This window comes from Uranotaenia lowii, chromosome 3 (genome assembly GCF_029784155.1).
Source record: "Uranotaenia lowii strain MFRU-FL chromosome 3, ASM2978415v1, whole genome shotgun sequence".
NCBI classification, from domain to species: Eukaryota; Metazoa; Arthropoda; class Insecta; order Diptera; family Culicidae; genus Uranotaenia; species Uranotaenia lowii.
The window spans coordinates 196,790,084-196,813,857 of NC_073693.1; the positions used below are offsets into that span (position 1 = coordinate 196,790,084).

The window sequence follows — 23,774 nt, forward strand, 5'->3', positions numbered from 1 at the left end:
AGAAGAATGGAAACTACAGATTGTGTTTTAAGTCTTGTATATTTCGATTGATATTTTTCTCTTTTCATACAGTATTGAACTTCTTTTGAATCACAATAATGGCCATGTGTTTAAAAATCACTGATAAAAAGCATCAGCAATCGTTCCTTTTGATGCGCGCGAACAAGCATCAAATGATATGCACATAAATTCGCTACATATTTGTTTTTTTTTTTCAATATTATTTCGCTCTCATAATCTAAACTCTTTTTTTTTCTAGCAGTTAAAATTTAATATGAACAATCTGAGATTCGTTGTGCTGTGTCCAGGATCTAATAGAGTTTAGTTTCGCAAATATTCAATTTGAGATGAACGCTATTGCTAACTGAGTTATGTTCACTAATTAAGGTGGTTCTGTGTGCGCGTGAGAATTGTTATAAGTTGTACATTTTAGGTTCTGTAGAATGATCACAGAATGTAAGTTAACGATTTTCCTTTTTTTCTCGTAACTGCATTGAGCGAGTGTGCTAATTTAACGAAGCACACGGTGCGTGCATTCACGTCTAAAAGCGTAATAAAAATGATCGTATAGTGTAGATTTTATTGGCAAAGCTTTGTTTTTTTTTTGCATTCAAGGCAACGTTTTGTGCGAAGCTGGTCATTGATCCGAAAAACTTTTTAGGGCTAAACTAAAACGAGTTCTAACAATTTTGATTGGCTTTTGAGAAATAACTAGTTACATATCGATGGTAAATTTGAAAGCTAAAACACCATAAAATAGAATTTTAAACTAGCTAAGCTTAACTGGCGTGTGCGATGATAAGATACATTTTATGTGGACACATAACATTGTAGCAGTCTGTCAAACAGAAGCATTCTTCAGTTGGGCTAAATTAAAGTCCTAGATAATGCGACCTTTTAGGCATTAGACGCCTTGCGAGCATTCAATTATTCTCCGGATTGTGGCGTTGCAGCACGCTATTGATTTTCAGCCTCAACGGTGATAAGTCTATTTTGGCGAAACGAGGCAGCGAACCGAATCGTTTACTACCTCCCAGTGCCGGTTGTTCACCTTTTTTGGCAGAGTTCTTTTCCAGATATTTGCCGGTGGATGGAGAAATGCTGCGCGCTATTGTTGCGTACTTTTGATAGAAGGTGGGTATGGGTGGATCGTTTTCGCTGTTTTTTGCCGGCGATGCGTCACTCACAGTTACGGCCACTACTGTGTGGGATGATGAATCGCGTCTTTCAGAGCTTATACTACGAGCGCTGGTTTTGGTCTTGCTAGCGGAGGGTTTCTGAGCTGACTTGCTTAAGCGAGGCAGCGTCGTTATATGTTGAGGCGTACCTTTCCGACGTGGGGAGGACACATAATGATTTTCCGTTCGTTTTTGTGAAGATTTTTTCCCACTGCGTTCTTTTGTATTTACTTGTACCGGTACATTTGTGTCAGGCTTTTTCGGCGTTCGGAAATCTTCGTTAGGATAGTAGGAAGGAATTTTATCGTCTACTGAATTCCGCTGCTTGCCGTTATTGTTGCTGCTCACACTACTTCGATTACTGTATATACTACTTACACCACTACTCGTGGAGCTAGAACGACTAGTTTCATCCTTTACGAATTCTTTACCATTCATGTTCATGTAAATGGAATCTTCTTTAGGTACATATTCTTCCACTACATCGCTTTTATTGCGTATTTCAGTTCCTTCAATCTTTGCTTTATTGAATCCTGTCCCCGGTGCACCCATCTCACAGTAACCTCCGGGATTTGATGGTACAGAAGGCAGCGCTGCGGCAGGTCTGATCATTTTGCAACTAGGGCCTACCAGATTCACTGTTGATGTATTATGGGAAATGTTGAAGTTGGGCAAAATCTGCTCCGATACGTTCATTGCTTGGCCCCATTTGCTTTCATCATTTTCCGCCGTTAGCAGCAGATTTGCCAGAGATTCTTCTATAGATGAGCAATGTGACACGTTCAAAAACTCTGAAGATGTGAAGCAATCCTCAGTATAATTGGTTCCACGTTGTATGTAAAACTCCGAGCTACACGAGCCTTCATCAGAGATATTGTCCCCTGCTGAACCCGTTCCTTCTTCTAAGCGCAGAACACTGAGGTCCGGACTGGAAAAACTATTCCGTTTGTTTTCAACTAGTCGCAACTGTCTAACCTTATCGCGGTAGATCACTTTTTCTCGAACCTTGGGTTCTTTTCCCGTAAGATGTTTTTTAGGCGGGGATTTGGTATCATTTGTACTGCCTCCTGGGAGACTCGATGAGCCACTGTTGGTCCGTCGGCGCCCGAAAACGGACTCGAACAGTTGCCAGTGCTTTTTCTTCTTCAATAAATCCGATTCGGGGTTCGTAAAGGAACGCTGCAACTCAAACTCATTGGTATGTGATCTGGGTCGTGGTGGTAGCGGAGGAGCCTCATCCTGTCCATCGGTCTGATTTTCGAAATTTCTGCAATTTAACAATAAAAGATGCTTACTTCATGCTTACTTTCGGCTTTACAACAACTTACCTTTCAATACCTTCTTTGATATCGGGAAGTTTCATTTCTTCGTAAATACCGGACGCAACGGACATTCGTGGACCACTAGTAGTAAGCATCGGTGATCCCCGATCAAAGATTTCCTCATAAATCCCCGAAGCAGTCGAAATCCTTCTTGAATGCTCCGATAAAAATCCGCTCTGATCCGGTACATTAGGCAATGGGCCCAATATATCTCGGACATCTGCCATGTTTTGGGTAAAGTCTAAATTTTGATAAATTCCCAATTCATTGGCGACCGGTTCCGGTTTCATATCTTGCCGTATTTCGTGCATCGGTGTTCTACTAGCTCGTCGAAGTTGCAAAATCTCCTGACGATACAGCTCCAGATTTCGAATGGATTTCTTCATCCAACGAAGGTGTCTCTCGCACAGCAACTGACATGGCAGCGCAAAGTAAGCACAACACCGTTTGCGATTGTTCTTCCAAAAGAGTCCGTAAGAATGGGCCCGCGTGCGTGACGTGGCCATTTGGACGGTTAATCCCGGTATATTGATGCGCACGATCAGATCGGTGCTTTCGTCGGTTTGGGATTTGAAGAACGAGATTTTAATGTAGCAGGGAAAACATTTTACTGCTTCCACTCGCACGAAGTACCGCGTCCACGACTGGAACGATAACAAAACAGTAAAGATGATAAATATGTAAGTCGGTACGAAATCAATGCGTCATCAGGTTCATGCTGTTCTTAAAATAGGATCGGGACCGTGTCGATAAAACTAGTTTCTTGATAGCATCTTGTTGTAATAGGGACGTCAAACTTAGGAACGGTAGTTGTTTCTACTGCTTAGCTCAATACGGAAGTTAAACTAGAGGAAATTTTGGAATATTCTGTTGATGAGAAATTGTATGTTTTTAAAAGAGTTCTATAAGTTCTATTCTTCAGTATAATCCTGGACATTTCTTGATTTGTCGTAAGAAACTATTAAATTAAGATTTTAAAAAATTATTAGGGTAAGAAAAATAAATTTAAAAAAATAAAATTTTACATTCTTGTAACAAAAAAATCCTCCCGAACAGACTTTGATGCCCAAAACAATAGCCATCTTATGCCAAAATAAGATGTCAACAGCAAACTGATAGCTGGATAGGTGTTCGCTTTCCCACCACAGTAAAACCAGGCATCATTGAATTGAAATTTCATTAAATTCCCTTTGATAGCTAACTGAAACTAGAATGAGTAAGCAATAGCAAACTGATTGCAGTTTTGGGCGTAAAATCTAACCCGATATCAAAATTAGGCATTAATAAGCTTTCTACATTTCGGAAATTTGATCCGAACACCAAAATGAGAGCATAATTTGAAATTGATACTGTATAAAACTGATTTGTTTATTTCGTCTTGGCTTCCAGAATGGGTCCATAAGAAAGTGATGATGCAAAATTGAATTCTGTATTAATTAGAGGTCTCAAAACAAAAAAATGTTTTTGAAACTTCCATTAGTGTCAAATTGACACTCTAGTCCGGATGTAATTTATCGATGCACCACAATTTTTAAGTCGTTATCCGATGCTAAACCTAGTTTAAGTAATGGCAGCGATCCAACGGTAAAAACAACCACCGGATATATCTATGATAATTTATGGTGTTTCCAATAGCTTACCTTGAGGTGAGAGAACTCCAGCTTCCGTTCTCGTATATCCAGTTTCACGTCCATAAACATGCTAATAATATTTTCCTCCATTGTCGAAACGGTTTCTCCAAGGTGAGATGTAACGTAGCTTTGGCTTTTATTATCTTTTTTTGAGGAACCTAGAAAAATCACAACGAATTCTATTATTCAAACTCTAGAAAACACACTTCCACAATGTTCCGAGCAGGTAAATGTTTTATCGATCGATCCTATAACAGGTATTTATTAATAGCTTTTATGCGACCGATCTTTTGGCACGGATTAGCAAAGTTTATAGAAATGTGCGCTCCAGTGAGTTTAGCTGAGCTGAACAATCTCACTGGTTTCGATCATAGTTGAATTCCACTGCAAATGCGACAATAACGATCGCAGTGATAAAGGGCTAAAAAAATATTTACCTATTGACGCCAATGGAAACGATTACAGGTCTTTTTTGTATGTGTTAAACGTGATTCCTTTTGCATATCTGTCGGAGCGAAGCTTGTCGAGATTCGTAACGAGACGATATTGGTAAAATTAACAGAATTTAGTGGAGCTTTGCTCCACAATTTATCGAACTTTACACAATCGATGTTCCACTATCTTATTGCAACACAAACTTATGGATTTTAATTCAGAAATACGCGCTTTACACAACTGAAAATAACTTTTCCACCATGCACAACCACCACACCCGATGGGGCAAAAGAAAATAAAATGCTTATATGAAATGCGCCTGCTCGGGCACTTGGGTACAGAAACTGAACCAGGAAAGCAAAAACTATTCATCCCGAAGGAATTTGAAAAGGCTAAAATAAGCGTCTCAATCAGACGTTACGTGCATCAGGTACAAAAAAAGGACAATGCCCGCCCGCGGATTCAAAAAAAAGGAAGACTGGAAAGCTGCCAGTTTTGGAAATATAGATAAAGCGGGCCATAGACTACACAAATAGCTTGTGCAAACTCGATGATTCCAGGACGATTGTTTGATTCTACATGCTCGCCCATATTTAGCGCGAACACAAACGATTGCTGGTGAAAACAGCAAAATCAAAAAACCACCTCCACCTCGGCTGGGGTTGAGTAAACAGCCTGAATTTTGTCAAACAGCACCATAATACCAGGAATGAGCAACACGCGGCCCTCGAGACATGTTTGTGCGGTTCGCGAAGATCTCACATTAAATTTATTTTACGATTTTTTGTCTATAATAGATTGTAAATTATCATAAAATAGCAGTCTCTACTAATTTAAAAAAAAAAAATCTCAATAACTTGATATGCAAGACATTTGTTTGCAGTTGCATTGATCCATTGAATCATCCAGGTTGTTGACATTTTTGTAGGATTTCAGCTTTTTATTGAGTTCTTTAAAAGGCATAGATGCAATATTATTTTTTGGAAAAACGTAATATAGGAGTTAGTTAAGTCATTATTTTTCGTTTCAAGCAAAGTTAAAATTGTTTGATGAAGTGAAATATTTTTGTTCTTCATTAACCCGCTCCAGGTTTCGTTACCCTTATCAGACTTAGGAGCGTCAATTTGACACTCCAAGCTAAAATGGCTTTTCATACCTAACCGAGTACAACGAAACTTATATCACTAGAAATCTTGTAATGTCAGTAAAATAAGTTTGGAACATTATATACAGCTAAAGCTTAGTTTTCTCGTTACTCAGCAGGAAAGAACAAAAAAATCCGAAAAACATGCCTCAGAAAAATTATTACAGCTCATGCATTATATACTCAAAAAATATTCATCTTATGCATATGAAAGCTTAAGTTATGGTCTACATAATGAAGTTAAGAAATATTTATTTATTTATTTTTTGATGAAAGGGTCACAGAAAGTTCACAAAAGTGGTCTGAGAAACCTTACTTTTCATTCGATTGCTTGTAAAGACTGTTTGAGGGGTGGTAATAAAGTTTTTAAAAGAATATAACGTGATATAACTACAAAATTTGGTTGTATACTGTTTACCGGAATTCCATTTACCGGAATGCTATTTACCGGAAATTCATTTACCGGAATGAACCATTTACCGGATTGACATTAACCGGAATGTACTATTTACCGGAATGCCATTTACCGGAATAAGAGTCTTTTAAGAACAAATCTATTATTTATCCCGTTTACCCGTGAACTTTTGTCCAGAATGATTTTTGGTCAAGATTTGGGTACTTTAATTGACTTCATGATATCCAGTGTGGCTTTTAAAAATCGTTTTTGTTTTGTTACCGATTCAATACAGTCTTAAACAAAAAAAATCGGAAACAATTGATTACACTAGTTTACAGCATTTTTGAACTCAGTAAACTGAAGGTCATTTCCAATGTGAAATCGAGCGCTGAATCCGAAAATGAAATTCAAAAAAATCTCAGTAGAACCGTTTTTGAGTTATGCTCCAAATATGAAATTTCGGAAAAATTAAAAAAGTTCTTGTACTTAGATTGGAATATCTCAGACGGCATAACAGTAATTTGGAATCCCTCTTTTGCATATTGAAGGTGAATAAATTTTCTATCGATCATCTGAACACTGTTTTTGCGTTTGACCAACAGTATTGTTGATATTAGTGATTGTATGAGAAAAAAAATTATAAAAAATGCATTTTTTTAGAGAAAATTTTGTTTCAACAAATGTTTTAGACTCGATGGTAGCATTTAAAAAATCTGATTTTCTTTTACGAAAAAATGTCAATTTAAAACAAAGATTTCAAGCGGCTATTTATCAAAATCGGTTGAAAATTGAAGAAGTTATGGCTACTTTACCATACTAGTATTTTTTTGTAGATTTTCATAATTTAACGAACCGCAGTACACTTATCATAGTATAGGAAGAATAAAACATGAAAAATCTCACTTGCTCCAAGTCAAAACTATTTATTAGCTTACCAGAAGGTCACATGCCAAGTTTCAGGAAGATCTGACCATAGGGAGGGGTTGCTTGAGTCTCAAACGTGAATAAAATTTTGAGGTATTTTGTCCGGAAGGAACGAAAAATACTGGTTTTTCATCAATAACTTTTTTCATCACAAACTGATTGTTTTTTATGGTTGATTTTCTTAAAGCCTAAGTTGAGACAAATATTTCATCCGAAGACTGGAACTCGATTGGATTTGAAACAGAAAAGTTATTGTGGTTCAAAGATTGTATTTTGGTCGAAAAATGTCGTATAAAACGCAATGCGTAAAAAGTACTCATTGAGTGTTGGACAAAATTTGCGGTCTTTGAATCGCAATAACTTTTCTGTTTCAAATCCAATCGAGTTACAGTCTTGGGATGAAATATTTGTCTCAACTTAGGCTTTCAGAAAATCAACAATAAAAAACAATCAGCTAGTGATGAAAAAAGTTATTGATGAAAAACCAGTATTTTTCGTTCCTTCCGGACAAAATACCTCAAAATTTTATTCACGTTTTATACTCAAGCAACCCCTCCCTATGGTCAGATCTTCCTGAAACTTGGCATGTGACCTTTTGGTAAGCTAATAAATAGTTTTGACTTGGAGCGAGTGAGATTTTTCATGTTTCAGTCTTCCTATACTATGATAAGTGTACTGCGGTTCGTTAAATTATTAAAAACTCCAAAAATTTCAGTTATGGTAAAGTAGCCATAGCTTCTTCAATTTTCAACCGATTTTGATAAATAACCACTTGAAATCTTTGTTTTAAATTGACATTTTTGCGCAAAAGAAAATCAGATTTTTTAAATGCTACCATCGAGTCAAAACTTTCGTTAAAACAAAATTTTCTCTAAAAAAAATGCGTTTTTTATAATTTTTTTCTCATAAAGTCACTAATATCAACAATAATGTTGGTCAAACGCAAAAACAGTGTTCAGATGATCGATAGAAAATTTATTCACCTTCAATATGCAAAAGAGGGATTCCAAATTACTGTTATGCCGTCCGAGATATTTCAATCTAAGTATAAGAATTTTTTTAATTTTTCCGAAATTTCATATTTGGAGCATAACTCAAAAACGGTTCTACTGAGATTTTTTTGAATTTCATATTCGGATTCAGCGCTCGATTTTACATTAAAAATGTTGGTCAGTTAATCAAGTTCACGATTTTTTTAAAATTTTGTAAACTAGTGTTATTAAATTCAAATATTTGTTCGCGGTTAGTTTTTTTTTTATTAAATTTTGTTTGCATAATTATAATGGCTCACTTAGTCTACATTTGATTCTGTCAAGTAAACTGTTATACACTTTATTTAACAAGCCTAATGTTGAGATATCGGCAGTTATACCAGCTGTCCACTAGTTTCGACCACTTCTTACCGGAACTACTCAAATGCTAGAGAGCACGGCTAAGAGAGTAAATTGAACTTGAGAAAAAGGGTTCTTCGTACATGCGATGCCTAAGCGACTTTCACTGTTGTCGGGACTCGGAAGTAGAACGCATGTATATTGCTGTGTGCTGAACAAAAAGAGTGTGAAGTGTACGGCTTAGAGTGCCGTTGTGAAGGGAACGAAGCATCCCCAACCGTTCCGAAAAGCGCTCCGTTGCTTCCAGGCGCTTTGTCGGATTTTTTTTTCATCCCGGCCACACTCGCTAGAAACTCGCCAAAAGGTTTCTGAGGAATTCCATACGACACCTCTGGAGTCCTTCCCACGTGGTATTATTACCGGTTCAGTCAGAACCACATTGAACGTTCCCGGACTGTGGGCCACATTCCTGCTACCATCGTACCGATTTCGACGTCAACAAGAAATTGGCTGAACGAACCCCTGGTGGAACGAGTTGCGATTGTCATACCTGGAAATCAACACCTTGGCAATTTCGGCAATCGGTGATCCTGAACTCCGGCGATTTTGAACCGTGATCATCTGAGGTCCTCCATCAGCTTGGCCGGCTGCACCACTACCAAAGGCCCGGACAAATTTACTTAGATGAAACTCTCTCATGGAATCGTCACATTGAACACTTGGAAAAAAAAATTACTCCTCTTTGCGGTGTTCTTTGGAAACTGAGAAATTTTGTTCCACAACATGTTCTCTTTAAATTTTATTTTGCGTTTATCCACTCTCAATTGAACTACCTTATTATGATATGGGGAAGAGCCTCCTTGTCCCACTTACAGAAACTTCAAACGCTCCAGAATAGATGCTTGAAAAACATCTTAAAGCTCCCTTTGTTATTCCCTACCCTTCAGCTTTACTCTTTAAGAACGCATAACGTTCTTCCAATATCTGAACTCTGTGATTTGCAAACTGTTGTATATGTCTATGATAATCTACACTCAATTGAAAATATTCAAAACCTCCATTTTACTACGGGGTTGCGAACTCATAACACTCGCCAGTCAGATTTCTTGCAACGAAGCCGATCCACAACATCATTAGGGCAAAAAAGAATTTCATTTATTGGACCTACTAAATACAACACCTTACCAACGGATATTAAAAACATAACCAATCGTTCCATGTTCAAAACCAAAGTGATACAGCTTTTGAAAGAAAAATTGAACCATTAAAACAGTCGATCATCAACCAGTCTTTGTTTTGTTTACCTTTTGTACTTTTGTAGCGTTAATATCTAATATTATTTTTCTTAAAAATCTTGTAGTTTGTATTTTATCTTATAAAATTATTGAACATAACATAATAAAATTAGCAATAAATAAATAGTATATTAGTAAATATCGAATAATGAATCTCTTCAAAGGAAATTATTTTCCATTGAGATTTCATATTGTAGTCAATTTAGTTAAATAATACATTTCCTCGCACGACATTATAAATATTTGTGTTCTCAGCATGATTAAAATTTGCTCGCGTTTACTCTTATTATCATTTTGCTGCCAGACATGCTGAGAAAAAAAAAAAAAAAAAAAAAAAAAAAAAAAAAAAAAAAAAAAATGGTATCCCAACAAAACGGCAAGTTAAATAAACCTAAAATGACCCGTATGTAATAGTATTAATAATTGTTAAGTGAGCCCCTTGTTTGTCTTTGGTGATCGTATTTTTCCACCCTGTTGAGATCAGCTATTGGTCGTTCCAGTCCTCCCCGAGATCATAGAGACGACCCTGAGAGAACGTAAGTACCCTTGAGCTAGCTGGTAGTTACGGCCAAAACCTTAACTTTCAATTGGCGATCCTTCGGAAAGGAGAAATATTCTAGTCTTTGACTAGTCACTGACTAGAATATTTTAGCGTATCTCAGGGAGACTCAAGACCATCAGTGGCTTGTCTTGAATGTTCAACTTTTATTTCAGCTTGCTTCATATTCTGAGTCACTTCCGCAAAAAAAGAAAGCCAAAAAAAGACAAGAGGGCAAGCGGGTTCAGGCGTGTTGGGAGCCCTAATTTCAGCTATTTCTTTTCGGTTGTTCTTTTGCGTCGCCTTGTTGTTTCCTATCATCAGGATAACGAAATCTGACCTATTTACTCGTTGCTTTTGGTATTACAATAATTTATTTATACAGTTTTTTAATTTTGCTTCAAAATGGGGCATACTGTTAAAGAACTGCGACAGAGATTCGAAAAACGGTATTTAGACATGCGCCCAGATCTATTAGATAGCGCCGATATAGATACGGAACTAGAAATGAGGAAATTTGTGGTAACCGGCGATAGATCAATAAGCCGTAGGCGACGAATATTGAGAGACCTGTTGAGACAAGAGAAAGAAGAAGGTTTACCGGAAATGATTGTCCCAGGGATACCCGAGCAGGAATTAATTGTTTGCCGCAATAGAGTACTACAATTTCATACAGTGCTAGTTACTAGCAATGTGGCGCCTAAATATATGTATGCTCTGTTGCATTTAGCGAATCGCTTAGCTGTGTTAGGTAGCATTTCGGATTTTCCAGGAAAAATGGAAGCGATAGATTTATTGAAGAATGTATGTGAGAAACTAGAGATTTACTTTAAAGTGGATTTGGCCGATCCGAATCCAGATCAAGAAATTGTCGACAATCTATTTGATAAGGCAGAGGGAGGAGAAGTAGGAGGCTCGGATGCCGAACAGGAAGCTATTGAGTGTTTAAAACGAATGGGAGTTATCTCGGGAGGGCTTGACAGACCGAACGCTAACGTTTTCCGCGACTCATTGATAGCCTTGGAAAAAGAGCTTACCGTGTTGAGAAACAGACAGTATTCCCCTGACTCTGCTCATACTGCTACACGCGCTGGAGAGACCTCTAACGTGGTTACGTCGACTAGCGAAACCTACACCGGAACTATTCCGAAGACGTCAGAAGGTTCTAGCAATTGTGTGATAGTTACAAGTCAATATTCGAGACCCGTAACCACCCCCATGGTAACAGCATCTATTTACACATCTAATTACTTACCGCTCCATACCAGAAATCAAAATACGACCCCGTACCCGCATACGTTACCATTCTATCCCAGTTACAGTCAAGTTGATCGTTTAGTAGCTTTTCCCCCTGCGGTGCTGGACAATTCAGCTTTGGCTAATCATTACTCGCGTCAGATAACACCATATATGAACCCTAACTCACACATGGCTCAAAGCGCTGCACCATTTTCAGACTTGCTCACATCGCACGTGCCGCCCCCTATTAAACCGCCCCAATCAATTGAACAACCGTTTCAGACCACATGCGTATCTGTTCCCTATTCATCTGTTTCTGCGCCTCAACCCTCATTTGCGTTCCCAGCTTCGAGTGCAATTCCAGCAGTTTCATTCGCGAACCCTTACGCCTCAAATAACACTTCACCTTACGCGTATCCGCCAGAAAGAAACACCGCGGTTTCTCACAGATCACTTCCCGTCTCACTGTGGAAAATTGAGAAATATAACGGCACAGATCGTGGGGTTAAACTCAACGAATTTCTCGCGTTGGTGGAACAGTTAGCCCAGTCTGAAAGGATGTCTGAACATGAGCTGTTCGACTCCGCTTTCCATCTGTTTGACGGCCCCGCGAAAAGTTGGTACATGTCCATGCGACACCCGCATCCGGGACGATTATTTAACTGGCAGCATCTAATCTCGGAGCTAAAGCGTAACTTTGCTCATCCGGAACTTGACATACTTCTACGTTGCCAAATTTACCAACGACGACAGCAAAGAAACGAGACCTTCCAGGAGTATTACTTTGCTATGGATAAACTTTTCCGTAGTATGATGACTCCGATGGAAGACCGCGAAAAACTGGAAATAATGAAACGAAATCTGCGCAATGACTATAAAAAATCCCTTTTATGGCAACCGATTCACGATCTACCTCAACTAATTCATGCTGGCCACGTTATCGATTCGTCAAACTTTTCGATGTACAATCAAATATTCGGTCAGGACCGAACGGTAAATGTTGTAACCCCGAATAATAACCCTACGCACAACTCTGATAACGCGCGTTCAACTCGATCAAACCGAAATCAAAATGATAACTGGAAGAATCATGCTAGAAAACCCCCTAATGATAACCCACGCCCTACGAATAACTATCGAGATTCTAGAAACGTCTCCGAACCTAAATCGGTCCCACCAAGAGAACCGGAACCGGGACCATCTCAGTCTCGTCGCCCGATTGACTATCTTGTGGCAGGGTACAAGCCGCCACCAGCAAACGTTTGCCTTAACTGCCGCCAACCCGACCATCAGGTACAAAATTGTAGATCTATAAATGGTCTTCTTTGTTATATTTGTGGGTACAAAGGATACGAAACATCACGTTGTCCATATTGCCAAAAAAACGGCAGGCCGACAACCGAAAACCGCCGAGCGTCGGAAGAATCCGCGTAAAAGTTCCTGGTTTTGAACTGAGCTCTCCGGACTATGAGCCCGTTCAATCTGTTTGGTATTCGGATCGCGCGAATACTAATCCACCCGAAGTTTTGCAAATAACCCTACCAAATAAGTTTGATAACAGACCATACGCCTGGGTCTACGTCCATGACCTACGCGTCAAAGGATTGCTAGACTCAGGTAGCAATCGAACGCTTATCAGTGATAAGCTGTTTTCGCGTTTTCGTGGAGTTAATTAAAACCTCTACCATTAAATTTAGATTTGAAATCCGCAGACGGCGGAAATTTGTCAATATTAGGAGAAATACTTGTTCCATACAACTTCGAAAATAAAACAAAGGTTATCCCTACGCTAGTTATTAAGGAATTACTTGTCGATTGTTTATTAGGAATGACCTTCTGGTCCAAATTTAAAATCTACCCCCAGATTCGTCAATGTGCCCTTCAACAAGAAGAGAGTGACATTGAATCAATAACTCCCGAATGTATACTTACTTCTTCAGAAACACAGGACCTAGAAAAGGTAAAACACATGTTTCAAGTCGCTAAACCGGGATACTTACCCACGACACATGTTACCCAACACATAATTGAGATTGCAGAAGAGTGGAAATCAAAACCGCCAGTTAGACAATATCCCTACACTATGTCGCCCAAAACACGCGAGAAGGTGGTAGCGGAACTTGACCGAATGCTGAAAGTGGGTATCATTGAGCGCTGTCAGTCAGATTGGTCGCTCCCGGTGGTACCCGTGATCAAGCCTTCGGGTAAGGTCCGCCTCTGCCTGGACGCACGAAAGCTAAACGAACGCACCGTTCGCGATGCGTATCCACTCCCCCATCCGGGCCGAATTCTGGGACAGCTACCCAAAGCGCGTTACCTGAGCACGATCGATCTGTCAGAGGCGTTCCTGCAAATCCCTTTAGAGGAACGGTCGCGAAACTACACGGCTTTCAGCATCCAGGGTTCCGGGATGTTTCGATTCACACGTTGTCCTTATGGCTTAGCCAACAGTCCAAGCCGCCTGGCCAGGACGATGGATTTAGTTCTAGGTAATGGAGAGTTAGAACCCTTTGTCTTCGTCTACCTCGACGACATAGTTGTAGTTAGTGAAACTTTCGTACACCACCTACAACTACTAGCTGAGGTAGCCAAGAGATTACGGGATGCTAATCTCTCCATCAACCTAGACAAATCCCACTTCGGAGTAAACGAACTGCCATTCCTAGGATACATTCTATCAACCAACGGTCTACGCGCAAACCCTGAGAAAATAAAGCCAATCGTCGAGTACGAACGCCCAACAACTGTGACCAAATTGCGCCGGTTCCTAGGAATGGTAAATTATTATCGCCGATTTATCAAGGACTTCAGTGGAACTACGGCTCCTCTGACTGACCTCCTGAAAACCAAGGGCAAAACTATCACCTGGACCGACCAGGCTGAAGATGCGTTCTGCATGATTAAAGAAATGCTAATAAGCTCCCCAATCCTTGTAAGTCCCGATTTTACGAAAGAATTTACGATTCAAACGGACGCCAGTGATGTAGCAGTCGCTGGTGTCCTTACGCAAGTCCACGATGAACAAGAAAGGGTTATTGCGTATTTTTCTCACAAGCTTAGTACTCCCCAAAGGAACTACCATGCTTGTGAGAAAGAAACGCTGGCCGCAATCTTGTCCATCGAGGCCTCCCGTGGATATATTGAAGGCTCGCACTTCATACTGGTGACAGATTCTTCTGCCCTAACCCATATTCTTAGGACCAAGTGGAAGACATCGTCCCGCTGCAGTAGGTGGAGCCTTTCTCTACAGCAATATAACCTGACAATACGGCATAGGAAAGGAAAGGATAACGTAGTAGCCGATGCCTTGTCACGTTGTGTTGCTGTGGTAACGGCGAATCCTGCATCAGAATGGTACGATGATCTCATCAAAAAGGTAACAGAACAACCAGACAACTACATAGATTTCCAAGTAATGGATGGCGCCCTCTACAAATTTGTGTCAACTCCCATTCAGCCATATGACCATAGGTTTGAATGGAAGCTTGTAATTCCCCCTGAGAGACGAAATGCAATTCTTAGAGAATGCCATGACGATTCGATGCATATTGGCACCGACAAGGCTATTGCTAAATTAAAACTTAGGTATTACTGGCCCAAAATGGCCAAGGATATAAAAGAGTATATCCAAGCATGCTCGGTTTGCAAGGAAACAAAACCGGCCTGTATTCCTGTAGTGCCTGCCATGGGCGAACAAAGAATGGTGACACATCCTTGGCAAATAATAGCCGTTGACTATATCGGCCCATTACCGCGTAGCAAAAATGGTAATCAACACCTTTTAGTCGTCACAGACTTATTTAGCAAATGGTGCTTACTCGTCCCTGTGAAAAGAATAACTAGTACTTCATTGTGTACTCCCTGTGTACCCCATTGTGTACTACCTGCGGGATCAATGGTTCTTCCGGTTTTCCACCCCTGAATCATTGATTTCCGATAACGCGTCAGTCTTCTTGTCCCGTGAGTTCAAAAATTTTCTCGAACAGTTTGGAGTGCGCCATTGGTTGAGCTCGAAATACCATTCTCAAGCCAATCCGGTTGAGAGGGTAAATCGAACAATCAATGCTGTGATACGCACCTATGTTCGAGAAGATCAGAGGCTCTGGGACAGTAGGACTTCTGAAATCGAAACTATGTTGAACACTACCAAACACTCCGCGACCGAATTCACTCCATATTTTGTGATACATGGCCACGAAGCCTTCGCGAAAGGGTCCGACCATCAGTGGTTCGGATCGAACGACAAAACTATTTCGGAACGGAGAACCGAACATCAACAACATTTGTTTGGCAAAATATACGATCTGGTAAGATCAAACCTGACTAAAGCGCATGAAGCCGGAAGGCATCGTTATAACCTTCGCCACCGACGGAGTTCCAAGCCATTTGAGGTGGGTCAATTAGTGTACAGGCGTAACACAAAACAATCCAGTGCCGCCGAAGCGTATAACGCGAAATATGGACCCGTATATCTGCCTGCAAGAGTCACTAGACGCATCGGTACCAACTCCTATGAATTGGAGGGGACCAATGGAAAATCCCTGGGGGTGTGGCCAGCCGCCCACCTGAAACCAGGGTAGTTTATTACGAAAATCCTAGCCAGCACTTTTCCTCCGAATTGCCCAATTTCATCTTCGTTTTCCAATTCTTTTTTTTTTGCGACCTGGTGGATTGTTCGTTCTGTTTTCCTTTTTTTTCCGGTGCGGTTCCATGTCGGTTTACACTGGCCACCTATGCTTTAGGAATACCATACTCAGCTCCAACTTCGGGCAATACATCGCAGAATACTGTCTGTAGAAGAAACATCCTACCCGTCAGAAAACAAAAAAAAAAAACAAATAATGGCTAAAAACATACCCAATTATGTCAAGAAGTAGTGTTTCGCAGATGCATAAATCCTCAGTAACCAGGGTTGAACTATCCGGTTATTCTTCCACGACTTCTTCCGGAACGGAACCTTAAAAGGCAGCATCTTGTCTTTCGGTCATCTTTTGCTCTCTGGAAAAAAGTGAGGCTCAAAACCCTCCATAACATTTCAGTTTTTCTCACTTACCTTCGATAGAAAATACACCAGAATCAGCTCTTTGTACTTCTCCCGAAATCCCATATCGTCGTTAACCCAGCGCCTGTTCGGATGGTAGCAGAAATTTCAAAATTGCCGTCCAAAATCCGTAATTATTGATAATTTAAATTACCTGCAACCAGAAAGCTTTTGCGATACTCATTAGAATAACATCGTTTGTTTTCATGACAGCTCCAAAACCGGTTACAGTTCGTGTCATTTAGACGTGGCTCATTGAAGCCCCTGTAGCGCTTTTCGTTATTTGGAGAGTGCGTTTAGTAGTCCGCTCGTTCGCTATAGGAAATTATTTCGAACAGAGGCGGGCGAAAAGTTGAAGAAAGGAAACTTTCATTGAAAAAATATTCAATGGTTAAGTATTGATTAATGGATGGAGTCGAGGTGTGCCAGTTTTCGATTGTTTGCTTTGTTTCTAATGGACGTTGCGCTGGAGACCGGAGTCATCGCGACGCTGATGGTCAGTACCCGGTGGCTCGATACTGAGCCATGCGCTAAATTTGAGCGGAGTTGGAAACAACGTTGATGCCCTATGACCCCGCATCTGTCCTGGATTCAAATGACAAGTCAGTTACAAGCTTGGCAAGGCGCTAGAGCCTTTAGATAGAAAATTCTGAGAGTCAGAAATAAATTATTGTCTCTAGAAATAGATTAATGAACTAATAAGAGAATTTGGTGATGAATGATTGTGTGAATGAGTATGAATGAATGTGATGGGGGACGCGTCCATTGAAAGGGGAATGAATGTGTGAATAGTGTGCAAATGGTTAAAATATTAGGTGTTTCTCGGTCTTAAATGGAGAAGTGTAATACCATAAGCAACGTTTACGTAGAGTAAAGGCGTGTCCTGAGGGTGTACAACGCGAAGGGGATACAACCTAAGAAAAGGGTGTCTATGGAAACACATAGGAGGGAACGTTGAGAAAAAGCTGATTTTGGTGGAACAAACCGATTGAATAGGAAAAAAAAATTGTCCAAGGGGCGACGGTATGAAGCAACGCTGCGAGGGAGTTGAACACCAAAATATTGCACGAAAAATTTCACTTGAAAAAATGAAATTTTTCTGGTCGAACTGGGGGAGGATTGTTACCGATTCAATACAGTCTTAAACAAAAAAAATCGGAAACAATTGATTATTAAATTCAAATATTTGTTCGCGGTTAGTTTTTTTTATTAAATTTTGTTTGCATAATTATAATGGCTCACTTAGTCTACATTTGATTCTGTCAAGTAAACTGTTATACACTTTATTTAACAAGCCTAATGTTGAGATATCGGCAGTTATACCAGCTGTCCACTAGTTTCGACCACTTCTTACCGGAACTACTCAAATGCTAGAGAGCACGGCTAAGAGAGTAAATTGAACTTGAGAAAAAGGGTTCTTCGTACATGCGATGCCTAAGCGACTTTCACTGTTGTCGGGACTCGGAAGTAGAACGCATGTATATTGCTGTGTGCTGAACAAAAAGAGTGTGAAGTGTACGGCTTAGAGTGCCGTTGTGAAGGGAACGAAGCATCCCCAACCGTTCCGAAAAGCGCTCCGTTGCTTCCAGGCGCTTTGTCGGATTTTTTTTTCATCCCGGCCACACTCGCTAGAAACTCGCCAAAAGGTTTCTGAGGAATTCCATACGACACCTCTGGAGTCCTTCCCACGTGGTATTATTACCGGTTCAGTCAGAACCACATTGAACGTTCCCGGACTGTGGGCCACATTCCTGCTACCATCGTACCGATTTCGACGTCAACAAGAAATTGGCTGAACGAACCCCTGGTGGAACGAGTTGCGATTGTCATACCTGGAAATCAACACCTTGGCAATTTCGGCAATCGGTGATCCTGAACTCCGGCGATTTTGAACCGTGATCATCTGAGGTCCTCCATCAGCTTGGCCGGCTGCACCACTACCAAAGGCCCGGACAAATGGTATCCCAACAAAACGGCAAGTTAAATAAACCTAAAATGACCCGTATGTAATAGTATTAATAATTGTTAAGTGAGCCCCTTGTTTGTCTTTGGTGATCGTATTTTTCCACCCTGTTGAGATCAGCTATTGGTCGTTCCAGTCCTCCCCGAGATCATAGAGACGACCCTGAGAGAACGTAAGTACCCTTGAGCTAGCTGGTAGTTACGGCCAAAACCTTAACTTTCAGTTTTTAGTATCCAACTCCTCACGCTGCGCGTTCGAACTTGAAAGACATACTGTCCTTCACGCTGCGCGTGGCGGACGGGGCTAAGGAACCACCCCTAGCTTTCACGCAGACCTATGAAGCCCCGACAGACCTAGACAAATGTAATAGGACCGCCGCTTCCGACGGCGGGTCGGCGGCCCCCCTTCATCCTCGTTGGTTGCGGCTTTGCCGCAAAGAATAATATTTTTAAAACCCTTTTTTTTAGAAACAAGTTTTTTTTCCGGATTCCAGTTTGTATAAAAATATTCAATACTAGTCAATACTGGAAATGGTCCTTCTGGCGATTTTTTTTTAGAAATGGTAAATTCTGGCGAAAATTTTCGGGGAAATGGGGTACAACTCTAATTTATACGTATTTCATCTCTTTTTTAGTTCAGCGTTAGGTTGCACCCGGATTTTCAGTGCTTTTACTTTGTTTGGACCAATCAAAAGTATATTCATTGGAAAGGAAATTTAATCTACATTCCAATAAGGTGCAACGATTTACGCTGTGACATTTCACAAAAATATGAAAATTATGAACGTAAAATCATTCCTGAATGGCTAGAACCACAATCAGAACGCGTCCAGCAGAACGTGTTTGTTTGCTCTCCGAGAAGGTACGGTGAGAGGCGATTTGGGCAAAGAGCCAAGCCGAGAGCCGAAATAATGATGCGTGTCGTGACTGTGACTAGCAAACGCGAACTACAGTCAATAGAATATTTCCAACCAAAAACGCACGACACGCATCACTATTTCGTGCATTTTGCTCTGCTCTCTACCTAAATCACCTCCCACCGTAGGACTAGGAGCGCAAACAAACACGTTCTGCTTGTGGTTCTAGACATTCAGGAATGATTTTACGTTTATAATTTTCATTTTTTTGTGGAGTCTCACAGCGTAAACTGTTGGACCTTATTAGAATGTAGATTAAATTTCCTTTCCAATGAATATACCAACAAACCACGCGGCGAGACGGCAGTTGCTCCTGCTGCTGGGTCGAGTGGTAGATTTGGTGAGCGACAAAAAGAGAGCTAAAGGATTTGTTTCTCCCGCGGCTACGTGAGGGGTGCAAGATTTGTACACCAACCTGCTGAAAATGTTGGCCAAACTGGTTGAAAACTGACGGCTTTCAGTAAATTCGAAAAACGTTGCTACAAATTTTCAAAACACTACATCAAAGTATGTCAATCGAAAGAGAAGGTTCTAATGAATCTCTAGGTATATAAAAGTGACCAATTTGAGTTCAAATTTTAGTGAAAACACGCTACCAAAATCCCATAAACCCACCGACACGAGGGGGAGTTTGAAAAATGACAAAAAAGACGTGAGTTTCATCACAATATACTGAAGAACTGAGATATTTGAGGAACCAACTATGTTCTACTAAAATAATAATAAAGTAAACGAAAAAAAAACTAAAATTTGAATTTAAAGAATCGGTCCATTGGTAAACGAGATACACTTACTTACTTACTTAATGATCCCGCGCCGATCCTCCGGTGCATAGGGCCGTGGTAAAAGACCTCCACTGTTGACGATCCGGAGCCAGCGACTTCACCTGGTCCCAGTCAAGATTCTCGTCGACAGTTCGGATTTCAGCGGCTAGGCTTCGCCGCCACGAGTTTCTGGGCCTGCCCCTTCTTCGATGACCTTCTGGATTCCAGTCAAGCGCCTCTCTGCAAATCTCGTTTTCATCTTTTCGCAGCGTGTGCCCAATCCATCTCCACTTACGTTCCCGAATCTCGATTTCTAGCGCCCTTTGATGACACCGGCGATGTAGTTCCTCATTCGAGATCCAGTTGCCAGGCCACCAAGCGCGGATGATGTTCCGCAGGCAGCGGTTTACAAATACTTGCAGTTTTCGCGTCGTCACCGCATATGTGCACCAAGTTTCGCACCCGTACAGCAATACGGATTTGACGTTTGAGTTGAAGATTCGGATTTTTGTTCGTAGAGAGATCTGACGTGACCGCCAGATGTTTCGAAGACTCGCAAACGCAAATCGGGCCTTTCTGATCCGGGTTTCGATGTCTTTCCTGGTACCACCATCAGGCGTTATCTGGCTACCAAGATACTGGAAGCACTCCACTTTCTCAACTTGTTGCCCAGCTACCATGAAACTGCACGCAGAAAAATTTAATTTAGAAACAATAAGATTTCGACCGAAAATAATAAAAATTTTGGTTGGGAAAAAGCACAAATATATTTTTGGTAGCACTGACAAGAAATATCGATTTGCTTTAAATTTATCGTTTCATTGAAAATGAAATACACCCTTTTTTAAAAGTGATCCATAATTGATTTCAAAATAATAAAAATTATGCGTGAAGATTATAACAAACATTTGGTTAAAAAATAAAGAAATATTGATATTCAAAATCAATTTTTTTTTCAATTTAAAATGAAACAAAGGTATGTCTGTTAATACGGTACTTGCATTTCGGATTATTAGAATTTTAAAAAGATTTATCGCATCCTAAAAGGATTTTTATTGAAATTTTTCACAAGTATACAAAGTCACTAAATTTCACTCAATGTTGATTCAGGGGCGGCATGGATCTGAATCGGCATCCGTTCGAAGGCAGCTGCGTCTTAATTATGTACCCCAACACCGAGGACTGAACCGCGAGCATCCTAGCGGCTGTCATCGGGTGGTCGGTCTATTCTTAGCTTTCCTGGTGATGATGTTCACCGTGAACCAAATGCGCAGAGGACGAAGGTAGCTATATCCTGAACAAGCCGAAGCGTTCCCCGACGGCCAACACCTACGCACAAGAAGGCCAACAGGAAGCCAATTGCTCGACCGACTCCAGCGGCTCGATTACATCCAGTTGAGCAGCAGTGAGCTGAAAGGGCAGCCGGCGCGCTTTGGGTCGAAGCAACTGGAAAAGAAATAAAAAGTTGACAAAAAAAAATGGTATAAGAAATGATGTTCTCTCTACCGGTTTTGAGCATTTTTCGGGCTTTTGTTTAGAAATTTTTGAACCTACCTTTAATTCTGCTTTCCATTTTTTTTTCGTGTCCTTGCCGGGCCTTCTCGACAGGTTTTCCCGCTGCAGCTGTTGAGTTTCTGATGCTGAAAACTTTTCATTTTGTTTTCTTTTTTCGACTTATCGTTTGTGAGTTACACGTTGATCGATTAAACCTAACATTGCCTTTAAAATAAACCAAATTAAAATTTGAGGCAATAAAAAATGAGCGTGTAAAAATAACAAAATTTTCCGTTTATCTATATTCCAAATTTTTTTGGAAGCTATCCAACAATCTGTTTTTAAAATACAAAATATAATAACAAAACGTTTTGTTGAAACCAATGAAACAGGTTGAGCACCACTGACTTTCAGTGTGTGCTGCTCGGCTAACTTTTACCCAAAACACAAACACTCAAAACCCAAATCTGTAGCAATTATAATTATTTACTTACACACGACATTTTAAAAACTTAAGCTAGCTTACATAATAACTACTCACGGGCCCGTTTCCTACCATAGTTCACAAACTTTACATCCCAAACGCACAACAGTCATATCACAGCTATCGGACGACACAGGTTTATCACAGCTGATGATCACGGGAATATCTGGCAACACTGGCTGGTTGCTCGGCTCCACGGGCACGCACCACTGCCCGGAGCACCTCCGTAGACTGCTTCCGGCTGGATCCAAATCGTTGGAGTTTCACGGCGTCGGGAATTCCGTTCTCAAAAACGAGACTCGAAAAAGCCAGAAATGGCACAAAAACGAGTCTCGAAAAAAGAGAATTCAGTTCTCCAAAAACGACCCTGTCGATCATGAACCACCTATTAGCATTGCTTTCTCCCGCACAATCAATAAACCACTCACCCGATTGGGGCCGTCTTTCCTGCACAATTTATCGTTCCGACCGTCTGTCGAATGGTCTTCTCGGATGCCGCTGGCCTTCGCACTGGGCTCTACAAAGTTTTATGCATGACGGAACTGGTTGGCATATGGATCAATAAAATGGTTCACTCACCCTTTTGTTGTGTTTGCTGTTGCTGCGTTTTTTCTTTTCGCCTTCTATTACTCGCTCTTGACGCTGCGGTGATCTATGGTGAAAGCAACTTGCTTGAAATGACCATTTGGGGAAATATTTCTGTTTTTACCTTCGGTTTTACTCGGCTTGCTCCTTGATCCACTTGGATGTTGTTGTCGCGATTGAACCGTACACCTTGGCTATCTGTTTTGTAAATACCAATGTATTTTGCTGTTCCTCAAAATAATTTCAGCCTAGTCTCACCTTTAAGCGATACCGCTAAAGCGCTCGTTCTCTGATGGCTCTGTTTTGGATTATATAACTTTAGCTGAGCCACCCTACCGATATCAACGGGAAGTAAATTCTCTCCTAAGAACTCATTCTCCATGGCACGATCGACTATCGATCGTGCTAACAGAAACAGCTGATAAGATAGGAGTAATAAATCAGTCCAATGCAAATTCCAACCGAGCAACATCGCCTCCTTAATTTGTACCCCGTCGGTCGATCGATTAAGGGAATAAAAGTTAAGTTTCCCCCGGAACCATTCGAGTGTTATTAGAAGAAGAAATACCCCGTTCTAGTGAGACTATCACCGGGATCAATCCTCCAGAAAAGTGATAGTGTTGTGGCGGCCGTAATCGCCCTCTTTTCCCCCCCAGTGTGTGGACAATTAAGTGTTCTGTTTCGATCGTCAGTGTTTAATACAGTCCACTGAACTTAGCTTGAGACGATCCGGAATATTTGGTCTATTCGAGCCAGATAGAGCTAAGGCTGTTTTGGTGACCGACGGGTGATCCGTGTTGTTTTTGGATTTGTGGGCATCAAGCCGTTTGCAGCATCACTGGGTCGCCATCGCGCAATCCTGCGCCATTTCGCTGCACCTAAGAGACCTTCCCCAAAAGGTTGGACGCAGGACTAAAGGATTTAAGTCGGATTACAGGGAAGTAGAAGTGCGCATGGTTTACTTGAATTGAATAAAAATCGAATTGAAGTAATTGGATTTTCTGGTGGTATTTGGGGTGATTTAAATGTGCACTCCCTGTTGAATTAAGGTCCTTCTTCGCTGTTATTTTGGTTCACCTTGGCAGTCAATTTT

At 40.7% G+C, this 23,774-nt stretch overlaps 1 protein-coding gene across 3 annotated transcripts; it reads right to left on the bottom strand.

Annotated features, from left to right (window-relative positions):
* Nucleotides 1-32: 32 nt before the first annotated feature.
* Nucleotides 33-23,410, bottom strand: LOC129754867 (uncharacterized). Of its 3 annotated transcripts, XM_055751107.1 has the most exons (8): nucleotides 22,940-23,410; nucleotides 22,806-22,879; nucleotides 22,676-22,748; nucleotides 22,525-22,613; nucleotides 22,154-22,463; nucleotides 4,141-4,289; nucleotides 2,507-3,144; nucleotides 33-2,445 (listed from the first exon to the last, which is right to left on the bottom strand). In XM_055751107.1, the coding sequence occupies exons 6-8, from the start codon at nucleotides 4,219-4,221 to the stop codon at nucleotides 924-926; spliced, it is 2,241 nt and encodes a 746-aa protein (XP_055607082.1). In that variant the 5' UTR covers nucleotides 4,222-4,289; nucleotides 22,154-22,463; nucleotides 22,525-22,613; nucleotides 22,676-22,748; nucleotides 22,806-22,879; nucleotides 22,940-23,410; the 3' UTR covers nucleotides 33-923. The 3 variants fall into 3 exon arrangements, with proteins under 3 accessions (XP_055607082.1, XP_055607083.1, XP_055607081.1); XM_055751108.1 differs by lacking the exon at nucleotides 22,940-23,410 and having other exon boundaries at nucleotides 22,154-22,882; XM_055751106.1 differs by lacking the exons at nucleotides 22,154-22,463; nucleotides 22,525-22,613; nucleotides 22,676-22,748; nucleotides 22,806-22,879; nucleotides 22,940-23,410 and adding an exon at nucleotides 4,569-5,837.
* Between the last annotated feature and the right edge of the window lie 364 nt (nucleotides 23,411-23,774).